At 36.8% G+C, this 23,846-nt stretch overlaps 1 protein-coding gene across 12 annotated transcripts in view; it reads right to left on the bottom strand.

Moving 5' to 3' along the window:
- Bltp1 (bridge-like lipid transfer protein family member 1) overlaps nt 1-23,846 on the bottom strand; it is a 209,922-nt gene that overhangs the window by 58,871 nt on the left and 127,205 nt on the right. For 11 of the 12 annotated variants that reach the window (XM_058583669.1, XM_058583667.1, XM_058583668.1 and 8 more), the window contains 12 exons: nt 23,018-23,724; nt 22,353-22,598; nt 20,230-20,323; nt 17,837-17,887; nt 15,164-15,370; nt 13,553-13,791; nt 11,274-11,518; nt 9,591-9,696; nt 7,030-7,127; nt 5,721-5,906; nt 2,549-2,717; nt 158-369 (listed from right to left, as the gene is read on the bottom strand). In XM_058583669.1, the coding sequence (XP_058439652.1) occupies nt 158-369; nt 2,549-2,717; nt 5,721-5,906; nt 7,030-7,127; nt 9,591-9,696; nt 11,274-11,518; nt 13,553-13,791; nt 15,164-15,370; nt 17,837-17,887; nt 20,230-20,323; nt 22,353-22,598; nt 23,018-23,724 (2,560 nt within the window). The remainder of the gene's footprint in view (nt 1-157; nt 370-2,548; nt 2,718-5,720; nt 5,907-7,029; nt 7,128-9,590; nt 9,697-11,273; nt 11,519-13,552; nt 13,792-15,163; nt 15,371-17,836; nt 17,888-20,229; nt 20,324-22,352; nt 22,599-23,017; nt 23,725-23,846) is intronic. The other variant, XM_058583672.1, reaches the window with a different exon arrangement.

Here is a 23,846-nt window from a genome sequence, read left to right as displayed (position 1 = left end):
GACTTACGAGTTCAGACTTACTTGATGACCATTAACTCAAGCTGCAGACTGTTCTCCATTAAAAAGATACTGCTTTACTCAGTACTCTTAGAAATGGTTAGTTGAAATGCCTGGATTTTAGTCCTGAATAAAAGGAACATGACCTGACTCCTTGTACCTGAGCAGTGTTGGTGATAGGCAGGCAAATTCCCAGGTCATTCACAGTCAGCTGGAGAAAGAGAGTGCCAAAGGCCTGGGCTGATGTTTGCTGAATACCAGGCAGCATGTCTACCACTTCCTTTGTGGCCATGTGAATGTCCTTGTGCAAGGCCATTCGCTGTTCATTCCAGTTGTCATAGGCAGCCTTATAATTCAGCCAAAACAGCACAGCTTTCAAGAATTAAGGGAAAGCAGAAAGAAAAGTTAGATCAGTGCTGGTAAAGGTTTACTATGGTAAGTAAACCTCAACAGTTGCACAATCCTACTGAATAATAAAAATCACTCCCAGAAAACTATAGCTTTAAAATTAGAAAGAACCTAAGAGGATACGTCAACAATTTTTAACGTATCCAATGAAAAAACGAAGCAGAAAGCAAGCAGCTGTATAATGGCAGTAGAAAGAAGAAAATCCAGGTCCATTCATTTGCTCTAGATTTGTATACTGCCCCTTACATGCCAGGCCCTGGGTGGAATAACAGGTAGAAATAGACATGGTCCTTGAACTCATCTATAGGGTTTACTGTTACTACTTTTAAACACTCACTAAAAACAGAGGTACATAATGCTGGGAATACACATTAAAATAATTTAATTTATAGAGAGAGGTCAAAGACAGTTTAAGTTTGTTAACAAGAGATCTTAAGAAAATTCTTCATTTCATGGCACCATACAGAAGGAGAAGTCTAAAAAGATAATAAAAATGGAGGGGCCAGAGAAGCAGGAGGAAAAGGAAGAACTGTGCCACAGACACCAAGCACAGAAAGGACTTTGAGTTGTTGGTGAAAGCTGACGAAAGCCTGGTGAAATGTGACATGAAAAACATGCATAGAATTTACCAAAACAGAATGTCATCCTAACACTGTCAAAAGGGCAATTCCCTAACAAACATCTCATCACCAGTCTAAGAAGGCTACTACTGAATGAAATCTTACTTGGCTTCACAAATGGCTCATTTGTAAACAGATTAAACATACTTGCTAAATCCACACTAGTGAGACTCTACCTGTTCAGCCTTCTTTCCCATTATTTTTGTTTAAGAAAATCAATGCACTATTTTCCTAGACCCCAGTGCTCAAATACATTCATTCATATTGTCTTCTGGCAAATGTACGCTCGTTCTTACAATATGCCAGGAACCCTGCTAAGCCTTGAGACACAAAGGCACTTAAGAGCAGCTCTCCTCTCCTTGTTGGCCTGGAACAGCACAGCTTTCAAGAATTAAGGGGAGGCAGAAAGAAAAGTTAGATCAGTGCTGGTAAAGGTTTACTATGGTAAGTAAACCTCAACAGTTGCACAATCCTACTGAATAATAAAAATCACTCCCAGAAAACTATAGCTTTAAAATTAGTGAAGAACCTGTTTTTTCTCTAAGCACCACAGGAAGACTCCCTCACACCTTAGAACATGCCATCTCTAACTCCAACTGTGTCCACTTTGGTCTCGACTTTCCACTGAACTAGGTTTCTTGAGGGCAGGAATCCTATTGTCTAAATGTAGATAGAATAAATGAGTAAATACAGTGCCAAAACATGTGAGTGTATTATTTACTTATACTAAAAATTTCAGTATTAAATTTCAGAAATCAGACACTTCTATTTATCCATATAGAAAGCAAAAAAACTTTAAAATGTAAAATAAATTAAAAACTGAAGCATAAAGGCAAGAAGTTATTTTTGGATGTTCACCTTTCAGAATTAGGAGACATTTAGCTTTTGAGCATTCACATTGGTAAATCACAAATGATTTTTTAAAATTTGTTTTTAGTTGTAGATGGACATAATACCTTTATTTGATTATATATAACTTGGAAGTTTCATTACCATTAAACATTACACAGTTTAGAAGTATTTTGCAATTTTCTGCTCTATTATGGGTATGTATATGTGAATACACAAAGTATATTCACACCAATTCATGTCTTCATTCATATACTTTGGATAACAATGTTCATCACATTAAATAATATTTTTAAATGTCCTTTGTTTCCATTTTATAAACAAGTCTAGAAAATTTCTTTGCTAAAAAAAGGATTCTAAAAACTATAAAAGTAAAAATTTAGAATTATTAGATGGGTGTCAATATATCACTATTCTAAAGCATATCAGAGTGCTTCAGGGAAGTCCTTTGCAATTCAGAGTATAAATGAATAAAGGCTAAAGGAGTTTTTTAAGATGCTGATGGACCTTTATTTTATTTGTTTATTTATACATGGTGTTCAGAATTGAATCCACTGCCTCACACATGCTAGGCGAGCGCTCTACCACTGAGCCACACCCCTAGCTCACACAGATCATTTTTATTGAGCATCATCAAAACATTTCTATGGTAGCAATCACTAACTCAATCTCACCTCTATCAAAGGCCACAGGTTGGGCATAAACAATTGGTCTGTTCAAAGTAATGAGCACGGCTTCTCTATCTGAAGAACCACTGATTTCTTCTCGAAGGGCATTCCTTAATCCAATTCTAGTTTTAAAATAGGCAACTTGATGAAAATCAGAACCAGCTTCCTCATAAACCTAAAACAAATTTAAAGCTCAATAAAATCAAATAATTAAAAATGTTTTAATAAAACTAAACATCATTATTGATATTGAGCACCAAAAGAACTTATAGTACATTTTTCTCAATTTCATCAATGATACAGTCCTTATATTTGGTATATTTGAATGCTTGTGAAATTAATACACAGCATGAATAGCCATACTGGAGGTAATTAGGCTGGGGGTATGGCTCAGTGGTAGAGCACTTGACCAGCATGCATAAGGCCCTGGGTTAACACTGCAAGGAAAAAGCAAAAGCAAATACAAAGTCATGAAGTTCATACAAAAGCTAGGATGAGGTTCATACTCCAAATAGCATTTATTAAATGTCTCAAAATAATCAGACACTCTTGCTCCCAAAACATATTTGCATTTGAAAAAATGTTTTTCTAGAAACAAAATGTTTCTGTTCATTTTTTCTCCACATAATCTTGAATGTAGCCATTCAATTTTCAAACTGTGGTTGGCATTTTTTAATTGGTCCTTCAAATCAAAGAGGTGGAAAATGGTTAAAATGGACATAATTTTCAGCAAAAAAAAAAAACAAATCTAAAAATATCTCCAATAAGCATCAAAACAATTTTCATCAAATAAAAAATCTGAGTAACTGATCTTTTTAAAATAATTTTCCAAAAATAAAATACTTGGGAATCAACCTAACAAAAGAGGTGAAAGACTTATACAATGAAAACTACAGAACCCTAAAGAGAGAAATAGAAGAAGATCTTAGAAGATGGAAAAATATACCCTGTTCATGGATAGGCAGAACTAACATCATCAAAATGGCGATATTACCAAAAGTTCTCTATAGGTTTAATGCAATGCCAATCAAAATCCCAATGGCATTTCTTGTAGAAATAGAGAAAGCAATCATGAAATTCATATGGAAAAATAAAAGACCCAGAATAGCAAAAACAATGCTAAGCAAGAAGTGTGAATCAGGCGGTATAGCGATACCAGACTTCAAACTATACTACAGAGCAATAGTAACAAAAACAGCATGGTACTGGTACCAAAACAGGCGTGTGGACCAATGGTACAGAATAGAGGACACAGAAACCAATCCACAAAACTACAACTATCTTATATTTGATAAAGGGGCTAAAAGCATGCAATGGAGGAAGGATAGCATCTTCAACAAATGGTGCTGGGAAAACTGGAAATCCATATGCAACAAAATGAAACTGAATCCCTTTCTCTCGCCATGCACAAAAGTGAATTCAAAATGGATCAAGGAACTTGATATCAAATCAGAGACGCGCCGTCTGATAGAAGAAAAAGTTGGCTACGATCTACAGTCGGTGGGGTCGGGCTCCAAATTCCTCAATAGGACACCCATAGCACAAAAGTTAATAACTAGAATCAACAAATGGGACTTACTCAAACTAAGAAGTTTTTTCTCAGCAAAAGAAACAATAAGAGAGGTAAATAGGGAGCCTACATCCTGGGAACAAATCTTTACTCCTCACACTTCAGATAGAGCCCTAATATCCAGAGTATACAAAGAACTCAAAAAATTAGACAATAAGAGAACAAACAACCCAATCAACAAATGGGCCAAGGACCTGAACAGACACTTCACAGAGGAGGACATACAGTCAATCAACAAGTACATGAAAAAATGCTCAACATCTCTAGCTGTCAGAGAAATGCAAATCAAAACCACCCTAAGATACCATCTCACTCCAGTAAGATTGGCAGCCATTAGGAAGTCAAACAACAACAAGTGCTGGCGAGGATGTGGGGAAAAGGGTACACTTGTACATTGCTGGTGGGACTGCAGATTGGTGCAGCCAATTTGGAAAGCAGTATGGAGATTTCTTGGAAAGCTGGGAATGGAGCCACAATTTGACCCAGCTATTCCCCTTCTTGGTCTATTCCCTAAAGACCTAAAAAGAGCATGCTACAGGGACACTGCTACATCGATGTTCATAGCAGCACAGTTCACAATAGCAAGACTGTGGAACCAACCTAGATGCCCTTCAATAGACGAATGGATAAAAAAAATGTGGCATTTATACACAATGGAGTATTACTCTGCATTAAAAAATGACAAAATCATAGAATTTACAGGGAAATGGATGGCATTAGAGCAGATTATGCTAAGTGAAGCTAGCCAATCCCTAAAAAACAAATGCCAAATGTCTTCTTTGATATAAGGAAAGTAACTAAGAACAGAGTAGGGACGAAGAACAGGAGAAGAAGATTAACATTTAACAGGGATGAGAGGTGGGAGGGAAAGGGAGAGAGAAGGGAAATTGCACGGTAATGGAAGGAGACCCTCAGGGTTATACAGTGGAGGGGGTAGAGAGAGAGGAGGGGAGGGGAGGGGAGAGGTGGGGAGGGGGGAGGGTGGATGATGGGAAAGGCAGCGGAGCACAACAGACACTAGTATGGCAATTTGTAAATCAATGGATGTGTAACTGATGTGAATCTGCAATCTGTGTATGGGGTGAAGGTGGGAGTTCATAACCCACTAGAATCAAAGTGTGGAATATGATTTGTCAAGAAATTTGTAATGTTTTGAACAACCCACAATAAAAAATTAAAAAAAAAAAAAAATAAAATAAAATAAAATAATTTTCCTATCCAACATTACTATATGTAAAAATATTCTCAGGGTAAACTATAAACTTGCAAACACTGAGGTATTGACTAATTTTATAACAAACATTGAAATAACAAATGTTTAACAAACTAAAAAAGAGAGAAATATGTATGAAGATACTAAGATTCAATTTCATGTGACTACACTTGCAGCAATATACTTTCCACAATACTTGATGAAACACCACAGAAAAAATGTAGGCCTTTAAAACAAGTTAAAAAAGAAGAAAGCCTTCATTCGAATTTATAATCAGAAATTGTAGAGAATTATCTAAATATCTTTATAAATACAGTCATACATAAGTTAAAGTAGTCCCAACTGATATGCAAAACTCAAAGGCCACAGTACTAATACCAATAATATGTACGCACCTGATGTTTGACAATTTGTCCTAATGCCAGATTTAAATCCACTTGACATTTACCAAACAATTTCAGATAGCTACTACTTCCCGGTGAAGCTTTAGTTTGAAGTCGGTTAGATAGCTCCAGTTCAATCAGTCCAGTTTCGAATCTCACAGCTCTCATTGATGGAGTTGTGGCTGTTACTTGGATACCCTAGCAGATTATATGTTATGGGGCAGGGGGAAAAGAATCTTAAATCAATAATGTAGTAGACTCACTCAAATGCAGTCTTTCAGTATCTGATAGATAAAACAGTGGTGTTCTAAAAATATGTACAGGATCTGTCCAAGGAGCTGATAAGCCAGCAACATCCTTTTATTTTTTGGTAACAGGGATTAAACTCAGAGGCATTTGACAACTGAGCCATCCCCAGCCCTATTTTGTACTTTATTTAGAGACAGAGTCTCACTGAGTTGCTTAGTGTCTCACCATTGCTGAGGATGGCTGTTAACTCGAGATCTTCTTGTCCCCACCTCCAGGAACATTCCTTAATTTCTCATGTCAGTAAGATTTTTTGAGTCATTAAATTTCATTATAGTATTTTCTATTTAAAATTTAGAGAGTTCATTAATATACTAAAATTAAATAACTATTTGGTAAGAATAATTTTTAAGAATACTAATATTTTAACTGTTGGAAATATTAAGGTTTCAATTAAAGTCTTTTTTTCTCCCCTATGTAGGGGACTGAACCCTAGACCTCATGCATGGTCGGAATGCACTCTATCCCTACAGAATTGTAGGGATCTATCTCCTATCTATCTATCTCTATCTATCTATCTATTCTCCAAGACTATCTCTTGGAGAATAAATTACAACTACATTAATTAGAAAAATCAAATGTTGATCAGAAGAGGGTAGTTAAGTTTGTTACAACTGTAGAACATATAATACAGCTGTTCAGGAAGATAAAGTTGATCTAAAAATTCTATTATGGATAGATACCCAAAGTTTTTTAAAATAGATAAATATGTACATATATAAAAATACTAATAGAGGGACTGAGGCTGGAGCGCAGTGGTAGAATGTTTGCTTAGCATGTGTGAGGCCCTGAGTTGAATCCCTAGCACTGGAAAAAACAAAACAAAAAAAAGCAGGAAAAAGTCCTAGAGAATATTCAAACAATCATTAAACCATTTTTCTGAGTTAATAATAATAATAATAATATGGTTTATTTTATTTTCAATTTGGTAATTTATGTATTAAATAATTTTTTGTGAAAAGCATATATTAAGTAATACAGCACTTCTAAAAGTACCATTATAATTTAAATTTACCTTAAACTGCAAGTTCAGAGAATAGAGGAGAATTTTAGGCTTATCTCCATCTGCTGCTCCATCGTGTTCGTTCCAGAGAGGAATAGGCTGCTCCCCACCTAAGAGAGATTAAGAAACTAAAGGTTTGGGTTACTTTTATCTACAAGGAAAAAATACATCTGTATCTTGGGAGAATGTGTAGACAGGACTCATCCCTGCAAGCCTCTTCTTTCCTTGAAATATTTCACTAAATTTACAGCACCCTGGTACCTTGTCTTCTACTTGTAATCAGGTACTCCCTCCACCTCCGACTTGGGCTTTATCCAGCCAGCTACTGACCACTCCTCCCCTTCTCCTCTCCACCTTCCTCCAAAGCCAACAGAGCTCCTGCTATCCCAGGCTGGGCTTACCATGTCTCACTCCCTCATTTCATTCAAATGTGCCTCTTTCTATTGCCACATCATTCGGAAATCTTGCACTCCCTCATTTCAGCGGATGGTGTTTACTTTCCATTGCTTTTCTCTAAACACTAAATCCTGAGGCTCAGCTTTCTACTGAATTCTAAATGACAGCCCACCTTGGTCACTGTTCCCTGAACTCCCTTTTCTATAACGATTTTGGCAATTCACTCCTATCTGCTCTTAGTCATTTCCTGCCTTCTCAACTAAGCACATACCTCCATCAACCCTGCCACCTAGACAGAGTGAGTTGATCTGAGTGCTTATCATGTGCCAAGTGCTCTTCATAGTCCCTTGTTGCATATCAGCTCATTCAAAGCCTCCTTGATGCATCCGTTCTCATGTGACATGTGTCAAAAAAACTCACACTTCTGTTATATAGTTTTTTTCTTGACTTCTACCTGTTACCTCATCAACTGGACTAAGTTCCTCAGTGCAGGGACCATCTATCTTCAGATTCCTGCAAGCAGTAACTGAATGGGCCCTCAGTCTTTTTCCTCAACGCAGTTAGACACCAGTGCTGCTTGTTGATCCAACTCTCCACTTTCTGTCTTTTCTCCAACACTCCTCACAACTAGTGGCATGTCTTCACAATTTTCTTCATACTCCCACAATTCTTTTCTTAAGCCAGCAAATAAATATATCATTCTCTCCCAGTTTCTTGCAATTTTTCCTCACGGTCTCATTTTCTTTTGAAATGTACTCAACTATCAAAAGTAAAACATACTCAAACCTCAGTTCAAATCATTCCTACACCATTAGGGCCTCAGTGATAAGCCCTCTTCCATGAAGTGTTCTTTCCCCTTCATACCTTTAACACTTTCTCTCTCGTTCATTCACACTTTGTATTAGCACATGTAAAAACATCTAATCTTCCCAACAAGATACAAGTTCCCTAAAGCCTGCTAAATGTATTATCCACATTTGTAACTTCCTCATCATCTTGCTTGGGGCCATAAGTTTTTCAAGCTTTGAGTAAGTAACTACTGAGTTAGTTAATTGTCTCTCTTAGATGTAATTTGTCAAGATAATTTGGGCTGGGGGTGTAGCTCAGTTGGTAGAGTGCTTGCCTCACATGCACAAGGCCCTGTGTTCTATCTCCAGCAGCAGCAGCACCACCACACACACACACACACACACACACACACACACACACACACACAAGATAATTTATACAGGGTCAAAATTTCCACTTGGAATTATATAATGAATTAAGTCATGAGAGAAAAATAGTAAACAGAATAATAACTAAATTTTGAGGATTTTTGAGAACATTGCTATTAAACACTGTTCAACAAAAAGGTGATACCAGCCAGGAAAGTTCTCAGCTTCTCCTGTGGCTCTGCAGACAGGGCCTGCTCAGGTGATATAATCATGAGGTTCAGCAAACACACAACATTCGATCAAGCACCACAGGCGCTTACTTTGAAAACTGGCTGTTTTTTGTTTGCTCAATGAAATAAAAAATAACTGGTATTTTCCCTATGTAAGTAGTAAGAATAAAATTCCAAAAAAATCTGCTTTTACAATTAATTGATGGATCTATCTAATTTTGCTCTTGTTCTGCCTGTTAGTTGCGGAGCAGGCTGAACAAATGTTAGCTTCAGGGTGGGCTGAACACTCGACCCCCATCCATCTGGTTCCTTATCACGTGTTTGACCCAAGGTTGAACACTCAACCCCACTCAAGGCTGGACACTCAACCCCCACCTGTCTGGTGCAATGGAGACCCATATCTGACCCCTGCCCCATCTGCCTAAGGGCAGAAGATGACACTTTTAGCAACCACTGTATGATCCAATCACTGCTCACCAATAAGGCAGCTTGCAGACCCAGAGACCCCATTAGATTTTGGCTATAAAAACTCTCTCCTGCCAGAACTCTCTCTCTTTCTTTTCTCACTTTCTCTCTCTTGCGCTTTGCTCGACACCTCTCCCTCTCTCCTTCTCTCTCTCTCTTTTTCCTGGCTCTCTCTCTCGCTTTCTCTTTCTCTTCCCTGTTGATCAGACACCACCACAATAAAGATCTCTTGATTGCTCCAAGGATCATGGTCACTTTCCTTTCACTGCCAATCAAGTTTTATTTCAAACCTGCGTCTATACTAGAGGATACTAGATCATCTTACCAGAAACTTTCTGTATTACTTCATTGACTTCCTTCATGAACACCTTCTGTACAAACACCAAGTGGTTCAGAAGATCAGTTGTGAGATTATGTTCAAAGGAACCAACCTGCCAAACAGAACCAGGGTATCAGATTAACAATAGACTAACAATACCATCTTAGTCTACACCTTTTCTTAAAACATCATCCAAAACTTACAAGAGATGATTAAATACATACTATTTGAGATCAATATATTGAAGAAAGATTTAAAATATTCAGAGTCTCTAATACTTTATTGGCCTAACACTGATATGGGCCATTCCCAAAATGTTATTTTTTTAAAACCAGTAATTAAGGTGCGAGAAATATTTTGAAAACAAAAACTATTCTAACTATATACCTTTTTCAAAATTAAAATTTTGCCTAGAGGAAGATTTTTAATGATTCATCTTTGTGATCTTAGAACCACAGACAAGCATCATTGTAAATAAATTTATTTATTCATACAGTGATGTATTGACTGTCTATTCCGTGTACCACATTAAATTCTAAGGATACAATAATGAAAATTCTGCGTCTCAGGATTATGCTTGAGTGAATTAGCAAACTGGAGATGCCAGAATTAAGTTGTGCCCTATAATTACTACAAGGCATTTAACTACTGGCAGGAATTAGCTAATTAACAGATTAAATAGAAAGCAGCAAATAATTGAAGTTGAGTATTATAGAAAAGAGTTTTAAACATCTTTATGATTAAGAAAAATGTTTCATCATTTGTCACTCTGATAGGCCGAATATTTTGATCAAAAATTAAAAGAGCAAAATAGATTTGGCACTATTTTTTTTTGTTTTGTGTTTTTGGTGATGCTGGGGATTGAACCCAGGGCCTTATGCATGAGAGGCAAGCACTATATCAATTGAGCTATATCCCTAGCCCAATAGATTTGGCACTTTTAAGTGAGGAATTACAGAAAGTTTTATTGCTCTGGGCTAAGACAAGTAGAGTCTAAAGACGATACATCAATATTAATACCTATGACTAATATTTCTATCAAAGAATCCAAACAGCTTTCTTATAGAATTTTTAATCAGATGAAAGACACATCCAAGTGCTTCTGAAACTTTTGCTTGTACAGATACAAGCAAAAATGAGGATGATGATGATGTAATCAGGGACGCCATCTTTTATATGAGCTTAGTAAATCTTTTTCTAGGACTCTTTATCACCAACAATCACATATATTCATGTGAGTCGTGTAACCTCATTAAGATTCCGTTTCCTAACTTGCAAAATTAGAACAAATATATCTACCTTACAGGGTTGATTTAAGGACTACAAAAGTCAATAGATATAAAATCTCTTGAATAATAGCTGCTAATTTGCCTTCAAGAAGCAAATATGCCATGAAAATAATGCCAAGATTGACATTAAACTCAATGTAAGAAATGTAAAATTCAAAGATGACTAGTATGTTTTAAAAAGCATGTTTCAATTAAACTACAGGGAAAGAGAAAAAAACAAGACATAGACAGACATGCCTCTACCCATAATTTCATGGAGAAGGCTTCTGTGGGAACAAATGATTTCATGCTTAATCTTAAGGTTTGCAACCTTAAAAGTTGGATCAACACATATTTTGGTATATCTAAATCTTGAACTTGCAAATTACAAACAATAATAAAAATTTAAAAGCAAACTTACTTCTGCCACACAACGTAGATAATTTCCCTGTAAGTAGTACCCTTGTTTAGAAGGCAGTTCATCTATACTCCACACCTGATCAGAGTAGCTGTCATGTTCTTCCATTATGTACTTCCCTGACATAGTAACAGGAGGAAGGTTAAGACTGGCAGAAGGAGGAATGGTTGACATATCTGTGGCTGAAACTTTTGAAGTAAAACGCAATCTGTGATTTGGCAGCTCAAATGTAAACCTTGTCTGTGCACCTAAAAGAAATAAGAAAAGTTCTTGTTTGTGCAGGTGCTCACTGGCTCACCAACTCCTCGCCTTTGCAAAAGCGATGTCTAAGAAAAATGTAAGGACCTTTCACAGTCCTTGAAATATATAAAAAGATATCTTAAGTTTGCTCATAAAATACTCCCTTATCTTTAAACATATGTATGGTTTCTACTGGGTCAATCAGCAAGTAGTATTAAGCCATGAGTAGTAAGCCTTCTAGTTGCCCAACATGATATCAGGTGGCAGAGAAACATCTATAAATGTTCTTTATATCAGAGAAGGCCAGAACAGAAAAAAATCTGCCCTTATCACAGAGGAGTTACAATGAGAGAAACTAGTCCAAGTTTAAGGAAAAAAAAAAAAAATCCACATTCCCACAATGCTTCTTCATTCACAGACAAGATTAGCAGTCGACAGCGTATCTCCTAATCCCGAGTAAGTGTGGAAAGTAGTGAAAACTATCAAAACCAAACCAGTTAAACTAAACACACTGAGAACATTCATAGAGTTTAAAGTACAAATACATGTATCTTTGACCTTAAGAAATAAGGATATTATATGAATTTTCATTTACTGTTGCCTTACACATTAAATCAACTACGGTTGATAAATAAATATAGAAATGTTACTTCGACCATTACTCAGCCTGCATGTCCCTAACTGCCCTGGAGGTCTATAAGGGCAGCAGAAGCCTACCACAATTGAGACTTGCTACTGCCCATTCAGTGTATGACGTGTTTACATGTGTGCACTCCTGCAGACCAGCACAATCTAAGGGCATGCCTCCAACTGTCCCCACTCAGACATCACCACACAGCCCATGTGACCCACACAGACACCTAGTGCTCTCCCCTGAGCACATCCGCTACATCACAGGCCACATCCACTACAGTCACTACCCACACGACAATGCTTACACGTGGAAAGAGCCATAAGCAGGAAAGCGCTCACTCACCCCAGCAGCACCTGGGATGGCCCTGACCTCCTCCCGCTCAGCACTGCAGCCAGGCACACTCCTGACTTCTCACCTGCCAGCTGCAGGAGGGGGACCATCCACACCAACCACCTCCCTTGCTCACACAGTTGGATGAAGATGTGGAGCAGCTCAGGCTGCAGCCATGGCCTACCACCACTAGTGCAGGTGCTCTGCTACTGCTTTTGTCCTCCTATTCCATCTCAAAAGAATCTGGACTTCTTACCTGTCTGAATATTTGACAATACATCACTTTGCTCTTAAAATATTTCAATTTTTCTAGTTGTAAACTGCCCTATCTGATTTCTGACTTGCTTCTCGTATTTCATGGTTGATTCAAATAAATGATGAAAACAAGTCTGACTACCAGTTATTAATGGCCTTCAATAATTGAAAGCCTAAGACTTCTGACTCTACCAAATCTGGAAACTCACTTCACAGTACTTCTGTTTCTGAAAATACGAAGGTCTGATTGGTTTTAGGAAAACTCCTCTTAACAACCAAAGCTTGAAATGCTAGGGGTAGGCATGCACACACTTTTCTAAATGCATGTATTCACATATGTATGTATTTGTGCTTTAAAAAATTAATTTATCATGTGAACAGAATACTTAAATTCACCAATTATTCTTCAGAGACACTCAGCACACTAGGGGATGAAGCACATTTTCTTAATCTGATGGAGCAAATCCAGCAAACATACACAGCAAACAGGAACTCACTGGTAAAATGCTGGTTTCCTCAAACAATGGGAATAAGACTAACAAAAAATAAGGCAAGAAAAAGGACATAAAAGACATAAAATGCAGAGAGGAGTAATGAAGCGTATCACCTGCAAACAGGACCTCTGCCTAACAGAAAGCTCTTGGCGTTTTTTTTTTCCCCTGACTAAAGAATATCATTAATAAAATCCAAGTGCTGTGGTTCAATCTTTTGACATTTTTATATAACATTTATAACACTAAAGTTTCCTTTCTGTCAAGATATTATTACTAATTTCTCAAAACTTCATAAATTTTCAGTGGCTAAATTGAGAATTCAGTGATACCTGTCATCCCATGACTTCTCATTCTTCCCATCTTATACTCTGCTTTCAGAGATGGTAACAGTGCTGCTCCAATGGCTATGCCATCTAACATGGCACTGAATTTAAGAACAATAGGCTTCTTCTCCAAGCCTTCCGGGAGCTGAGGAAATTCATTTGTCTCAACAGGAGTTTGATTAACACTTGTTGGGGTTTTTTCAGAGGGCAGTGGAGTTGCAATATCTTCTTTCATAGGCTGTTGGCTATAAACCAAGAAGAAAACAGTTTTTCAAAACTCAAAATTAACAGCTACTATTTTATTATATGAAATCATTGGAATTCTTAGTTAAAAATAGCCTTGAACAATGATGATCTGGAAAGCAGACAAAAGGCAATAACAACAGTGACTCCTAAAATGCTGTACTTCTGAGGTGACTCCTATCATTAATGCAATACTGGAATTTAAACTCAAGGTTTCTCTGATTCAAATTCTATGACTTACTCCACTGCATTTCTATTACCCATTTACCATTACTAACGCAATTCTGTTAATATTGCTGCCACTAGTATCGCTACCATTCCAATGATAATACCACCAACAATAACAGTAATTATTTGAGTGTCAGATATTGCTCTTAGAATTTTTTGAGTTTTATCTTACAAAATCCTTTGAGCAGGTACTACTACTACCTACACTTTACAAATGAAAAAGCAGAACTAGAAGTGGTAAAGCTAGGATTTGAACCCAATCAGTTTGGATACAGACTTTTCAACTATTATCCCCTACTGACAATACATCATAATACGGAAAAATCACTTTGAGTATTTTAAAACTAAAATACATGAACACATTCTGGATTCCATGTTCCATTCATGGAAGAACTGTATTTAAATTCTCATTACTTGATCAACTTCAGCTGTAACTTATTACTATGTTGAGAATTAAAGATCTAGAGAAAACTGGAAAAAAATCATTGCTCCAGGACACCACCAAAAGACATGCTAATGTCTTCCCTCTTCACAGGATGGAGAAGAGAGACATAATGAGACATATTGTCTTCATTTTACATATGTTTCTATTAGTTACAACTTTTAGAGACCAAGAATAAAGCTCAGGAATGCATATGCCATAAATAATGGCTACAGGCACAGGGAATGAAGTTAATGTGCAAAGGTCAGATTTGCTGTCTTTTAAATATTTATGCAGCATTAAATGCAGTCTTAAATAATTCATGTGAGGGACAATAATTTCATATATGAAAATACAAAGGACAATTTCATGTAATGGACAGCACAAAACCATGCATGAGACATAAATGACCACTGCAATTTCTTAATTTCAATGAATCTAAAGAAACAAGGATTGGTGGTACCCCTTTGGATGCCCGCAGATCCCTAGGCTCTCTTCAGCTTCATTATGCAACATGGAACATGGGCACCTATATTTCTGACACAGTACTTGATGACACCCAACATGATTCATCCATGATCATGTCTCACTACTCTCTACCTGCCCCACTGTTCACATGATCAATACTTAGAAGTATCTTCATCTTCTCAAACTTCTGTTAACAGGCAAAGAAAATCCTGAGGTATCACACAGAATCATTGAATGGGAACGGTGGGGTCACTCACACTGTAGAAGGCTGTCTGATAAGGTCTGAGATTTGCTTGGAGAGCTGGTGAGAGCTCCGAACCATCATGCTGTGCAAGGTGGCAGGGTGCTGAGGAATGTTGATGCTGATGGCACCTACTTTGAACACAGCTGCATTGTTTGTCTTCAGCCCCCTCTGGGCACTGTAGAGGGCCTGGGACTTGGCAATACTACATTTCACTACAGTTCTACCAACAGAGGAGGAGAACCATTACAATACAGCCAAACAAACAGAAGTTTTGAAGAAGTATTGAGAGCAAGAGGGAAACAAATCATTCAATGAGGCAAGTAAGATTTTTCACGTTAAATTGTACACTGATGAAATGTTTTCCAGAAATATTAAATACATTTATTTCACATTGTATTAAATAGCAAATAACTTCTCTAATAGAAATTTATAGAAAAATGAATATGTGCTCACATGTAAGTAAAAGCATGAACACTGACACATCATTACATACATGTACCCACAAAATTCCACTTGACTTTTGTTCCCATTCAGAACTCCCCTCCTCCAACTTAGAGATTTGTACAACCACTAACAAGAGAAAGATGCTAAAAAGGAAAAAAAAATACTATGCTTTTTAAAATCTAAACAGAGTCAAAGAAATCACTCTTAACAATCGCTTACTATGTTAAAAAAAAAAAGTTGAAGGCAAGCTAGGCACTTTAAAAGCCCTACTGCCTGAACTCATGAAGTAAAAGCAAAATGGGAAAAGCCCCCTGCCTTGTTGGGCACTGTGGGTGTTACAGGTGAGGCTACAGTGGACCTGGTGGATCATGTGAGTTGGACTAGCACTGTCGATGCATCCTTTCATCAGCCTTCCTGGGCACTTGTGGTGAATTCTCATGCAAGCCTCAGGAATACCCATCAGGCCACATGCTTTTATCATCTCCATGTTAGACCCTGACCACTTCTTTCATGTGTAAAAGTCACACATACACTGTGTGTTATGTGGTCTTGACTAAGTAACAACACTCTTCAAGAATTATAATTATCAATTGATAACTCCCAGTGGAAACCTATAAACTATCTCATTCATTAGTCCAGGTCTCCTTACATCCTTTCCAGGTGCACTCTGACAAGAGCACCCTCTCAGTTTCTGGTTCAGTTTGATTGGTGTAGACCATCATGTTGTTCAGCCCTAAGAAATGCCAATCTGTGTCAATAAAACTTCCTAATTCTTAACTAGGAATAGCAGCCTTGCTCAGTACAAATCAGATTTTAATCAGTTCTTTGCCACTCAGTGAAAATAATAAAATAGAAAATGCAAGCTACATTTCTTCCTTACTTTCCACATTTACCTCACTGCTTCCCTCTGTAACTTGGGAAGCTTCCCAAAATACCACTTTTGATTATGTAAGAGCATATGCAATACTGCATTCTCAATTATCTATCAAAAGTCAGAATAGAAGCAAATAGGGCTGAGCTCTCCTACTGGAGACACGATAGAGGTATTTCCAGGGGAGATACTGATGTTAAGTATTAAGGACCTCAGGGCTCTGCCTTGCCCATTACTAGAGGAGCCCATTCATAGTGCACCACTTCAAGAGGCATTCCATGGAGCTGGACGACATGATGGTCCCACACCATCATAACCACTAGCTCTAGCTCCAACCCCACCCCCAGCAGGTCCCAGACTTCAGAGACAGGGAGAAGGAGACTATTTGTGCAACTTGGCCTACACTGTTCACCTTGGTTCAAGACTCTCTAAAAATCTCTAGGATGTGGAGTATAGTGATCATTTACTATTGATTCAACTGTTAAAAATCATTGGAATTTCTTTTCTACTTGGTCACTGCACCTTACATATTTCTCTCAGAAGAAAACTCTAAAAGGAAGGGGGGGTATCTAAGTGATATCATGACAGAGACCACTTCTTTATTTTCTTACTGCTACATCTCTGGAACCTACACTAGTTTCTAGCACATAGTATAAAAACTAATCAATAATTGTTGAGTAGATATTACCTTAATCCAGTGAGAGCATTCTCTCTAAAGTCAGTATTAATATATTCAGAGAATTCAGTGAATAAAAATAAATAAAAAAGAAATCTCTAGCTGCTATAACTTTGAGATTAAATATGATGAATGTTTAAATATTTAAACACATTTAAATGTTATTTAAATATTTAAAGTAGCTCAGTATAAAAAAATACCAGATATACACTGGGTCAAATTAAGTCACTCAAAATATAAAAGCACATATAATAAAACCCTACGAAAAAAATCTGCAATAGGACAATAAATTCCTCCCATCTTTGTTAATGTTTTAATAACAATTTTCTTAATAAGTAAAAAAAAATTTTGAAAAGTAAAATTTTTTTTATCTTATATTATCAAACATAAACAAGTATTTGCAATAAGAGACATTTTAACAGTAACATGCCTAAAACAAAAAACCACACAAACAACACACAACTACAATGTTACAAACTATGGCAACAATAAAACAAGGTAGGAATTACCCAACAGGTAGCCCTTACCTGTGTTTTCCTTAAACATTAGTAAGCTTTACTCTATTGAAGTGTCTATGTTAAAGTTGTGGAACAATAACTATATATATTCACAGCCATAAGGTAATTTAGACACTTATCTTTAAAACTATATGATTCTACGTCAATCACAAAGCCATGAAAAAGAATATGACGTACAGAAACTCTTGTTTGGCTGTACTTGTAGGAGATGTAGGAAAATCCTCCAGTCTACAGACGAAGATTCAAGAGAAAGCAGGAAAACAAAAGGGAAGCAAATAAACATTCATATGAATTAGTTACAACATGACAATCACCTGGAAATCTTTTCTGACTTCCCACTCATAAAATTTTCCTTCAAAGTATTTTCTAATCTACTTTTTTCATTCCATTTCCTTTCATTGCAACTGGAAATGAAATATTTAACTCAACACTACAAGAATGGCAAGATGAATGAATAACTTTTATTTTTCAAATAAAACAAGTTCAGTGAACTTTACTGTGGGGTAGGGTCAAGAAATATCATCTTTGTTTTAACATTTTTTACAAAATTTGTTCTGTAAGCTGGGTGCAGTGGCACACACCTGTAATTCCAGTGGCTTGGGAGGCTGAGGCATGAGGATCGTGAGTTCAAAGCCAGCCTCAGCAAAAGCAAGGCCCTAAGCAACTCAGTGAGATCCTGCCTCTAAATAAAATACAAAAATAAGGCCAGGGACGTGGCTCAGTGGTCAAGTGCCCCTGAGTTCAATTCCCAGTATAAAAAAAAAAAATTTTGTTTTGTAAATAAATACAAGATTTACAAGCTAAGAGATCATCTGAAGCCCTTCTCTTAAGTGATACTAGAAAGAAGAGATCCAAGGGGACAGAGCACATATGACATTAGCAACATCTAAAGAAACTCAGTTTACTTCCTGAGCAGGCTAAGGCAACCCTGGCCCTTCAAATTAAGAGTCTATCAAGAGATCAGGGGCTCTAACCTCTGTGACTTTCTACATAAGCATCAGAACTTGGTAGAATAGGTACTGGCATCTCTTCAGACTAAACATATGATTTTAAATGTTTTGATCTTTCTGAACCTCAACTTTTTGTTCTAAAAAGTGGGGATAAAACCACCCGTTCACAGCATTGCAGTGCAGACTGAATAACTGATGTGAGGTCCTGGCCCACTTCTTAATATTTTCACGTCAGATAATAACACTCCCCCCCACCCCATGCTAAGTAAATAGAAAAAGATCTCATCTCTCACAACCACTGGTATTTCCTGGTCTTTCTTTTAGAACACTGCTTACGAAACGTGATCTAGACCCATAACGATGCTAGTTTATGGGTCCAAACTATTCCAGCAAGACTTAAACCTAAGATGATTGCTTGAAAGAAATCATCAACACTCATAGCAAAAAGCGACAACCCACTTATAAAGACCCACTTCAGGGAATGTTCCCAAACGGTCACCACATCAGGTAGATTTTTAAGTACTATGACTAGAGCTATAACTGATGATTCTTCTTAGTCAATCTATGGCCAAAGCTTCCACTCAGTCATCCATTAGAATGCTGGATGCACTGCAGGACAACAGAAGCACAGTTAAGCTGTGACAGCAAGAAGAGCAAGTGCTCAAAACCTGACCTAAGTTATCAAAACACACCGTAGTCACAGAAGAAAACTGTTCCATGAAAGGAAATTAGGAGCAAAGGTACATACTACCAAGGACACGAAGAAGTCAAACTGTTAAATGTGCTGATCACAGATTAGTAGTCTGAATGCCCTGTGTAAAGGTGATCATCAACAGAGTTCTTCCAAACAGGTCCAAGAACAGAACTTAAAGGGAAAAGGTTCAGAACAAAGTCAAAATAAAAACACAGGAAATCAGCACAGTGGCACACACCTGTAATCCCAGCAGCTCAGGAGACTGCGGCGGGAGGAATCCAAGTTCAAAACCAGCCTCACAACTTAGTGAGGCCCTAAGCAACTTAGTGAGACCCTATCTCAAATAAAAAATAAAAAGGACTGGGGATGTGGCTCAGTTGTTAGGCACCGTGGGTTCACTCCCGGGTACCCCCTCCCATGGCTACCTCTACTATTACAAGAATTTCATAAGCTTTTTGGTTAAATTCATTAAAAGCAAAAATGACAAGAGAAAGTTTTAAAATCAAGTGTGAATGAGTAACAACTACTTAATATAAAATTAAGATATGGTCAATATTCTTTGCCTATAATATTGTTTCAAGTAACTATTTGAATTACATTAACATTCATTTACATCTTATATGTAAACTGAAATTTGTTCTGTGATCACTTTTCCTGTTAGACAAACTTACAAAGTACTGGGAGTTAGCTTTGTCAGGGGCAGGGGAGACTAAGCAGGTAGCAACAACTGTTTTAGAAAAAAACATTCTTTTCCTAAGAGCATTTTATTTGGTGATATTCTTAATGACATTTGGAATCTTAGTGCCTGAGATCCTTATGTATAAACCTAAAAATCTACCAAGTATGAGCTCATCCAATGAATATCAAATTTTCTGAAAGACTCTAATGAGCAAGTGAAAGAAAATAATAACATTTAACACACTTACTGTATATTTGGGGTAATTCCTTCAAGAAGAACGATATTAACTCCACCAATATGAGCAGTGGCACATGTCTCAGTCATCTTTTGATGTAAAACATCTTAAATATGGGAAAAACAATTATTAGAATTCTGGAAATAAGATAACTATACTTCATATTAAAATTGCATTTTATTCATGATATACTCAGTAACAAAAGATAACTATAAAGTTATGATAAAATCTGTTCAAGTATTTTGGAAATACTTTTTAAAAATTTCCTTACAGGTCTTTATTTCTCTGTAATCAGATACACATACACAGTACCTGCAAAATACACACTTCAATATACCTTTCTTGCATTAACTAGCCTTTGGTACCAAAACCCTAATAGCATTTTTAATCTCAGAAATACTATTTAGTATTTTCTAAGCTTATTTCTAAACTTTCTTAGAAAGAAAATTTGAAAAATTAAAAAAATTAAAAATAAAGGAAAAAGAATTCATAATTAGCACCCTTGGTCTATGTAATTCCTATGATCTTAACATAGGGTATCAATCTTTTTATTACTTCCCAAACCAAATGAAATTATACATATATATCACTTCCCACTTTTTTCATTTGGCATTTTTTCATATTAATAAATTCTACAATATAATAAACAAACAAACAAACAAAAAACCAGCCAATTCTTTAATGCCAGACTTCTGGCTGATTCTCTGTTCAGACATCTTTTCACACAGTCTGACTTTTTTTCTTCTACCCTGGTGTGTAGATCTGGACTTGCTGAGTCAAAGCATACATATAGTTTAAAGATTCTGATAAAAAGTACCAAATTAAGCTTTGAGAAAGTTAAAGCAATCTGAATTTATTTAGAAGTGAATGAAAATAACCATTTCCCTGATTTTCACCAAAACTGGGCATTATCATTCTTAATTTGTTGCTAAACCCTTAGATAAACAACTGATAACTCTTTTTTTTCAACCACTGAAGTCAAACCAGTTGTTTATGTCAGCTCAGCCAGGTGAACTTTCGTATACTATGTCCTTTGCTTATATGTCTAAGGAGGACTGATGTGTTTATATTTTCCTTAGCAATTTATAATCTATATAGTTTCTTCAGGGAATTTTTTAACAGTATAATTTTAGTTTTTAAATAATAAATATATAAATAATAAATATAGTTAAAGAATATATAATGAAAAGTAGGTTCAAAATAACTTTTATTTAAACCTTACATATTTGTAAATCATTAATAAAAACATGACTCATAAATTCCTTTATTCATATAAAATAACCTGTCAGTTTATTTTCACAACTAGAAAGAAAAAATGCTGATATTATAGTCATTGCTGTGAAGGAATCCCTGAAAGTTTAGTTTCAAATTGCTGTATGTACGTTAGCACTTATTTTTATTTTAGCATCTCAGAAACTAGGATGCATTTTATAATCAACTGCAACTGTTGGGCAACATTATTTCATGACACATAAAATCATGGTGGTTTGTTAGATTTACTGAAATGCCATACCTGTGTGATCACTCTTGAGATGTACGGTACATTTTCATGAACGCATGAAATTTTCTATCAACTAATGAAATTTTGGGGGGAGTGGTGCAGGTGACTAAGCTACAGCCCCAGCCCTCTTTACTTCCTATTTGCCACAGGGCCTAAATTGTCTAGGCTGGCCTTAAACCTATGATCCTGCGGCCTCATCCTCATGATACCTGGGGTTGCCGTGTGCACCCCCTCTCCAGGCTTTCGCAATGACTTCTTACATGATGCCAAAATGAGCACTGGGCTATAAAATTACTATAGCAGTAACAAATAAAAGCAAATAATTCACAAACTTCATTATTTTCTTAATATTTTCAGTTACTAGAGAACTCTTACTTGTGGACATTGAAAGATTTTCAAAGATAAAGTGCCTCTGGCATTAGACACATTAGCTATAGCTAGATATTTATGTTCCTAAATGTTTTCACTGACTTCAGAGCTGCCTCAACCTGCTGGTCTTCAGTTACACTCAGAGTCCTCAGGACTCAACCCAGAACCTGGAGTCTCATCTCTGGAAGGAAAGGGGCCCAGTGGGACTTCTGGCCACTGGCTCTCTTGAGCAGAGCAGCACTATGGTAGGAGGACCCCAGCATACCTTTCATCTTTTCCTTCAGGGTGAAACTGCCATGGATTCTCTTTAGTTCCGATTCCATTGTCAGCCCACCAATGTCTGCCTCTAGATGCGTGCGGTTCACCATTCCAATCCCAAACACTATTAGAGTAACGTGCTGAGGCTCAGAATTTACCAAGCTACGTTTCCTCTGTGTCTTGGTCAAACTGTTGGTGTCTTGCTCATTCTCAAACACAACTTTACATGTTGGCTCTGTAGGGCTCCGCACTCCTTTATAAGTAAATGGAAATACACTGTTAGGACTGAAAACTGAAAAATGGAAGGACATTGCATATACCATCTCATCTTTCTTTCATTCACATTTGCAACAAGCCTTCTTCCTCACCAAAATGATCTAAGCTTTTCAAAACAACATTTTCTAAGTTCCTACTGAAAGTAAACAGCAGAGCCAGATATTTGAAATCTAGTTTGTCTGAATCCCTTAAGAGCACCCTATGTGAGGGAGGAAAGATGGGAAACCAGGCAGTATGAAAACGGAAGGCCATGTCTATTTATTCTCCCGGCAGTGTCAAATTTCTCTGCATTTCAATTACCCATCCAAAACATTTTTCAGGATGAACAACTTGATATTTTTTTTATTACTGCTATTCTATAAACAGATAATTTTAAATCACTAAAATTTCTGTTACCTGCAGGTCCAAATGTTTCTGAAGATTTTTCTAATATTCCTGTTGGATCAGAGATGAGTGAATAGAAGTTAAGCAGCTTATACATGTTCTGCCAGCACTCAGCCGAAGGCTCACTTTGTTCTGACACTGTGATTGAATCAGAGTCATCCATATGAATAGTCATGTGGTCCACCACATCTTTTGAACCTTTCCTAGACACTTTTGAAGTTCTTCTTTCAGATCTGCCTAATGAATTTTTGTTCCGGGATTCCTTTTTGTTATTCTCATTGTTGGTCCGTTTGTTCTTTGCATTATTTACTCTACTGCCACCATTAAGACTTCCTCTAGAACTGCGGCTGAAGTCAGAAGAACGAAAATCTCGATGCTTTCTGGTTTTGAAAGTGGGTGTTGGGGAAGCTGATCCGGCTGTGTATCTGCTAAGTTTAATGTCAGTCTGAGTTGCTTTGATATCATCTATCATTGTACTAAACTGGTGAATGAGACGAACCAAAGCCATATCTACATGCTGGCTAATTGACTGACAAGAAATAGTGAAGTTGCAGTGGAAGGTATTATAATAGCGCTTGTTAAGATCGTGGAAGGAAAGGGCACTGGTGGAGTTCTGAGGTGTGCATACAGACTTCTCCATTACCACAGCACTGATGCTAAACGTTTCCAACATTAGTGCTGGCTTGAACTCCAGCGGAGGAAGATTCACGTGCCCTTGCCTAAGAGTTCAAAAAAAAAAAAAAAAAAAAGGACAAGACTTTACTTCTTTTTTCTAGAACTACACATCTTTATAAATTTGTAAGCAGACTAATCTCCAAGGTGAAATCTGGCATAAGCCATA

The sequence above is a fragment of the Marmota monax genome, unplaced genomic scaffold (genome assembly GCF_021218885.2).
Source record: "Marmota monax isolate L192 unplaced genomic scaffold, Marmota_monax_Labrador192_F-V1.1 WCK01_AAM20220418_F8-fsc00378, whole genome shotgun sequence".
In the NCBI taxonomy this organism is placed as follows: Eukaryota; Metazoa; Chordata; class Mammalia; order Rodentia; family Sciuridae; genus Marmota; species Marmota monax.
Note: the sequence above shows the minus strand (reverse complement) of the source record. Positions and strands in the feature narration are given on the sequence as shown.